Raw genomic sequence first — 6,651 nt, 5'->3', positions numbered from 1 at the left:
CAGGAATAGGTGGGGCACTGTAAAGTACTGGTATAAACGGCACATAGCCACAACTTCAATAAGATGGACAACACATTGTTACCAATGCCTGGTCAAGGTGGAGCAGCCTTACTGACTTAACTGTCAAATTTCATGAGCAGCTTACTGGATAACATTGGGATAACAGGCCTCCGTGATGAACTGAATAAGACGGGTGGTATGTTAGAACCTGCAAGTACCTAAGCTGCCCGAAATTGCATACAGTCAATCTACCTACATGTGCTCAACAATTGTATCAAACAGCACATGCCCACAACTTCAATAAGATGGACAACATGTTGTTACCCAAGGGGGTCCTAGGATTAAAAAAATAGACCTGGGGTCGATTTTTTTTTTAAGCCCTTACTGGCTTGACCTACCTACCTACGTAATCAGGCACGTGTCCATATATGGTAAGATGACATCATCATTTTCATCACTTTGTCCAAGATGCCTCGCAAACCCAGTTTTGTGAATCTATTTCCTACCAAATGCAATGTAGATGATACTGGAATATAGGTGAGTGACTTGTAATTTTTATTGTATAGAACATATTTTAATGTTGGCAGATCTAAGTCTGTTGGCAAGTCTGGCTTATCCGAGTTTTGCAATTGGGCATGTGGTGTTTTACATAATTGGTATCAAGAACAAGTTTCTAAACAACTTGCCAGTAACTTGTAAGTGATGTTTAGTGACTGTATTTCTTTGGTTGTGCCAGCTTCCATTTCTCCACCTTCAAGATGAGCTTTGTGACATTGACACTTGGTGGAGATTAGATAAGCTTGAAGAAATATTATATAATGTTTCAATATCATTGAATTCGGACTGATCTACATGCTTTGGAGTGCACTAGCACTACTAATTCGCAGAGGACTGTTTTTAGATCATTTTGTAGAGGGTTCCATTCTGCAAGTACCTAAGCTGCCCGAAATTGTGTACAGTCAATTTACCTACATGTGCTTAACGGCCCAAGTACACAGTGCATAACAGTGATTTGGACATGATGAATGACACATGATTGGCTGTCACTTGTTGAGGTGCAAGGATTCATGAGCGCCTTCTCAGATTACCTGTGGTGAAAATCCCCTTGGACGGTGTGTGGCAATCAGTTGAACAAGACAAATCCAACATTGTCCCCTACATTCCAGTCAGCTGGAAATTTTCATAGAGCACTTATCCATACCTACATTCCAAACAGTTGGAAACTTTCACGGGAAGCTTACCTGATTGCATGTTTTAGCCACGGCAACTGTTGACACGGTGTCCAAATCTAGTTAGGAAACTGGCTACAACATCACGCCCACGTTGACGCAATCTCCCTAAAATACATCAACGTCGTGTGAACTTCACGGGGTGCAAACGTTTCGGCCAAATGGCGGTGTACAAGTAACAAACGCGACGCATATATTCAGAACAACGCGTGCTCTCACGGCACGTTGACATGACGCGCGCATACAACTGCTTTCAGCAATTACACAGCGCGTACTCACACGATGTCTGCTCGTTCACCAAAACTTTATCCATATTCATCGCCCCCTTTCTCATTCCTGTTGAACTTTCGTTCTTCAACACCTTTCGAGGCGCCTCTTTCGTTTGATAAATAGAAATGTAGCCTCGCAATCAAATGCCCTTTAAACACACCGCGCCCGTCAGGTTTCCATCGATGAGTGAGTAGCTTTTTTGGAACTTGGAGATTACATGCTAACGAGAGGCAACGTAGAATCTCCTCACAAGTTTGTCGGATTCGTTGCCGGCATCACCCTCGCCTTTCCAATGGCCACTTTCGCCTGGACGAACTTTAATATTTGTCTAGCCAAAGTACAAAACGGCACTTTTGGAGTGGGTGTGGATGTTGGGGGCACAGACAATCATGGATACCCTGTAAACGTCTCTGATGCCACGGGCATCACGTACAGCCTGTGCGTCCAAGCTTGTGGTGGCGGTCAAGAACCATTTCAATGGTCCATATTCTCGCAACAATTCAGCTCGTGGTTGCTCCCGTGGCTAGCGCTGGTTTCCCAGCTCCCGTTTGGCACCAAGGATAATTTAGACAACTTGGATTCTGTGCTCCTAACGGTTGGATCGCCAACTTTGGCTGCATATTCGCTTACCCTAACTGTCTTAAACAGTCGTTGGGTCGCCAGACGGTTTACACAATACACCTATCCCAATGTCCGAAATGTAATTCGCATCCTCAGCAGCCTTCAGCAATCGCCCATCAGAGTAGAGAAGGACGGTGGGCTTCTTGCATCCCTCGTTATTCTTCCCCAAAACGACGAGTGGTGGACCGAACTTAGCGAGTGGATTGATTATACCCACACCTGGTCTATATCTGCAGCCACCTCCATCGCATGGGTGGTCATCGCCTACATCTTTACCATCATTGATTCTTTCACAGTGGGTATCAGCAACTCCAATTCCAACGGCCAAGGAATAGGATCACTTTGGTTGTGGCTTCTCCCTATTGTCATTGGGTGGCTACAGATCTCTCCCAAATGTGACTCGGCACGTTTGAGCAGTGCTGTACAGCGCGCGAACAGGCTGGCCCACGTTGCCACGGTTGATGGGCGTGTTGTTCTCGTGAGAGAAGCTCAAACCGAAGCACGAGCTATCGAGCTTACCTTAACAGAGGTGGATGAGCTCCGTCGGGATGAGAAGTGTACTGCGCCAGTATTCAACTATGCGCGATTCCTTCCGTGGGTGCAGGCAGTAGAAGACGTGTCCGAAGCTTTCGAGGCGGCGTCCGATCATTTTCGCAATCATGACTCGGTCGACCCCTCTATTGAATGGGTTGCAGTAGAGACTGGTCAGAAACCTAATGAGCGCAATCGTGTGGGCACCAGGACTCAAGTCGAAAACTACTGCATTCCGTTTGAACCTGCCAACTCCACTCTGAAGTTGCAACCTGCCGACTCCATTCCGTGGCAACTTGTCAAGAGACCTCGTAGTCGGTGGGGGCCAAAAGTCGTATCCAGAATGTTTATTGCATCCGCCCTCGCATTGATGTTACAATGGGGCACGACTGGAGCTGCCTTCCTTCAAATCTGGTTTATACCTACACTGGGTGAAAATTTCACGCTTTATCTACTTTATCCTGTTTGCTGATCACTTTCACAGGACTCGGCTGCCGATCAGCATCTTACCTCCTTTATGCTGTCCTCTCCACGATTGTTTGGATGCTGTTAGTCACTTCAAGCATCCTAACGCACTATGCCTCGACGACCCAATACAACTTTGAAGGCCAGGGCATCCGTCATTGGCCCGCAAGAGCAGCTCGAAGGACCTCAATTATATTCCGCTGCGTCGGAAAGCTCATTGCCGCCTTCAACTCGCTCTGGGTAGTCGTCTCGTGCCTCTTCCAGTTCGGCAGCTTCTTTGACAATTGTTATTGTAATAGCAGCGTCTTTTATTTGCGTGACCATGCGTACAATGTCATTGCACTTGTACCTGGTGACATTACGAGTATAAAAACTGCATGGATTGGTGGCATATGTTTGGCGGGCGGCACTGCAGTCGTATATGTAGGCTTCATCAATGTCTTCATTGACCCACCCTTGCCAGATTGATAAGGTCGTGGCGACTTGAGGCAAACCTGGTCATGGCTGATCTTTGCTTTTTATGTGGCATTTAAATTTACTACTCACTAGTTCTTAGTATATCTTCTGTAAGTTCTGTAAAGTCAAGTTGTTCGGGTTTTATGCGACTGTATTATAGTGAGTGTATCGTAAGGCATATTTACACTAGTAGAGGGTGCTATGAAGATCTGTCCGGGACAGTTGAAAGAAACAACTAACGTGTATGCGGCTTTGATGTGGCTCAAAGATTGAAGCTGATATTATGAGAACGAGGGCATCAGGGAAAACCCCAACTCCACATTTGCCCTAAGAATCGAAATATTTGGTGAAATCACCTCAAATTTCCGTGAATTAGAGCTCTGAGCACATTAGTACTTCATATTACCCCATCTTGATACGGTTCCTAACTCTTGCCTCAGATTACCTTGAAGTTATTGATGGGTGAGTAGAAATTATTTGCATCTGACGCAAAGTTACATTGTGGTTAGATGGTAATTAGTTCAATTATGGTCAAATTATGGTGGCATTTTGTCGGTACTGAGAATTGTTCCAGAATTGGTACACCAGTCTACCGTTGGCGGCTGGGCTCAGATCTATGTTTGGTATCAGAATGATGGCTTGTGGATGGTTCGCTCATTGATGGGGTCCCAGCTGCCATCTTCGACGTGACCTGGCCTCATATGTCTTACGTAATGTCTGAAAAACATACGATATCTTGTGTAGTGTTTGGAAGTTAGGTTAGTTAACCGGAAAATAACCGAGACTGGACCGAACCGTAACCGATCAGGACCGCAAACATTACCTAACCGATCCTAACCGTAACCGCGGTCCGGTTAGTGGTTAGGTGTCATCCCAAAATATTCAAGACCAAACAAAAACCGGTTAGGACCGGTTATAACCGGTCTTTGTGTCCTAACGTTACACACAAATATTCCCCTGTTTAAACGCTTTCTAACGATCCAAAAATCATATTTTTTAGTGGAGAATTGACATATTTACGGTGAATTGAAATTTAAGTGACTATTTTCCTGTCGTCACATGTGTGATAATGTGACATTGATACAACAATGGCGATCCATGAGAAACGCTCGCAGGTCGGGTGTACTCGACCTGCGAGGTTGTTTATGAAAATCGTGCGAGGCGGTGTTTCACCTACACACGCCTCGCTGGTGCATGCAGCATAATGCTTGTATTAGAAATATAATATAGGTTTGTAATTATGTTAGTACAGAGAAATAACCGGTTAGGACCAGTCATGTAACCGACCGCTAACCGTTACTAACCGATTATATCGGTTAGTAGCAGTCCGGTTCGGTTATTTTGGGTTTCGTGGCACAAGGTAACCGGTCGACATTTGAGGCCAGGTCACGTTGAAGAAGGCAGCTGGGACCCCATCAATGAGCGAACCATCCACAAGCTTCCACAAGCCATCATTCTGATACCAAACATAGACCTGAGCCCAGCCGCCAACGGTAATCCTCGCACTAAATTGGGAGCTTACTCGAAGCGACCATTCTTCCCTCTGCCACAATGCGAATCACAAAGAACTCTGATCACATTTTGTGTGTTTCTTTTGTAATTGTTTTGTAATGCTCTTTGTTTGTATAATTGATGTCTTGCAGGGGAAGCAGCCAACCTGGGGGCCGCTTTTTGGGCACTCCTTAGTCGTCTCTTCATCATCAAAGACACAGTGAATTTCTTCTGCTGTTCTTGGAAAGAACTTTGGTCTCAGTGTGCTGACTGCCGTCCAAATACTGTATGTTTCCCCCCCCCTCTCCTCCTTTATTGGCAAACAAGCTCACATTCATTTCTTTTGTACACAGGATGAGAGCTGTGATCCTCTGCATCACGCGGACACATTCACCCTCGTTTCTGCCCTTTTTCCGCTTCTCTATTGGGTGCTTGAATGTCCTTATGGGCCTTATATTTCAAAAACTTGAAGGCACCAAGTCTAAACGGTCTGTGACATTCTGGAGGGAGCACACAAAGAGTGCGCTGCCGACACACGCAAGGGGCGTTGATATTCACCCCATTTTGAATATGGCTTCTGTGCGCCGCCCTCGTATGTGTCGAATATGTGGCCGGGGGTAAGGCTGAGAAGCCGTTTAATAAAGCGGGCTTTGGGGTTGGTAGGTAGGGAGAAAAGGTGGTGGGAATGAGGGGGTATTTCATTGTGAAGCCTGCTGAGTCGTTGCCGCAATATGTATAGAAGTCCGTGCTAACGGGAATATGGATAGCTCGACAGCTGCTGCTGCTTGAGCCCATGTTTATGACCACCAGATGCTTTCTACCTGACCTATAGTTGTGGGACCTTGAATGAACATTGGACTCTACTTGGAGATATATTGAACCACTTCAATCCACTCATCTGAGGTCATCTCTAGTGTTAAAGTCCTTACCACGCAAGCTATGTAGCCGAAATGTTCCAAAATGGTGTTCCAATAAGATATTGCACTTTAGATTTTATAGCGTGGTAGAGCGTATAATTGATGCAAGGAAATAAGTGCCTGTTTCGCCTTTTTTTTTTCGCAGAAATCAGATGAAAGTCTCTGCCTACAGACTTACCAAATATTCAAATACTTACATAGCAACGTTACATAAAGGAGGTTTTGTTATGACTTTCAGAGAATAGGTAAGCTGAAACTAGTTGCCGTTTGTTTGCGGAAAACATACAACCAGAAGCGCTGTCACCCCATACCTACAAGCGGCTATTACTTTTCATTTCACCTTGTCACGCACTCAGAAATTCGTGAAGAAGCGGTGCCAGCTCCCCCAAACACCCCTCGGAAATCAACTTCTCTTACCAAATACAGACCTGAGCCCAGCCGCCAACGGTAGAAGAGGTCCTAAGCTGATGTTTAGTATAAATTCGTTTGCGGAAAACATACAACCAGAAGGCGCTGTCATCCCGTACCTACAAGCGGTTATTAGCTTTCATTTCACCTTGTCACGCACTCGGAAATTCGTGAAGAAGCGGTGCCAGCTCCCCCAAACACCCCTCGGAAATCAACTTCTCTTACCAAATACAGACCTGAGCCCAGCCGCCAACGGTACCAGT

The 6,651-nt window shown here is 45.6% G+C and overlaps 1 protein-coding gene across 1 annotated transcript; it reads left to right on the top strand.

The window, feature by feature from the left end:
• Window positions 1-1,642: 1,642 nt before the first annotated feature.
• Window positions 1,643-5,533, top strand: LACBIDRAFT_328942 (uncharacterized protein; the record flags this gene model as incomplete). The annotated part of the gene is made up of 12 exons (XM_001883099.1): window positions 1,643-1,685; window positions 1,739-3,082; window positions 3,136-3,199; window positions 3,673-3,682; window positions 3,703-3,731; window positions 3,966-4,034; window positions 4,136-4,220; window positions 4,317-4,330; window positions 4,803-4,814; window positions 4,899-5,155; window positions 5,216-5,349; window positions 5,417-5,533. The coding sequence occupies 12 exons, from the start codon at window positions 1,643-1,645 to the stop codon at window positions 5,531-5,533; spliced, it is 2,178 nt and encodes a 725-aa protein (XP_001883134.1).
• Window positions 5,534-6,651: the final 1,118 nt, after the last annotated feature.

The sequence above is a fragment of the Laccaria bicolor genome, genomic scaffold (genome assembly GCF_000143565.1).
Source record: "Laccaria bicolor S238N-H82 LACBIscaffold_19 genomic scaffold, whole genome shotgun sequence".
Classification (NCBI taxonomy): Eukaryota; Fungi; Basidiomycota; class Agaricomycetes; order Agaricales; family Hydnangiaceae; genus Laccaria; species Laccaria bicolor.
This window is presented reverse-complemented; position numbering and strand designations above follow the sequence as displayed.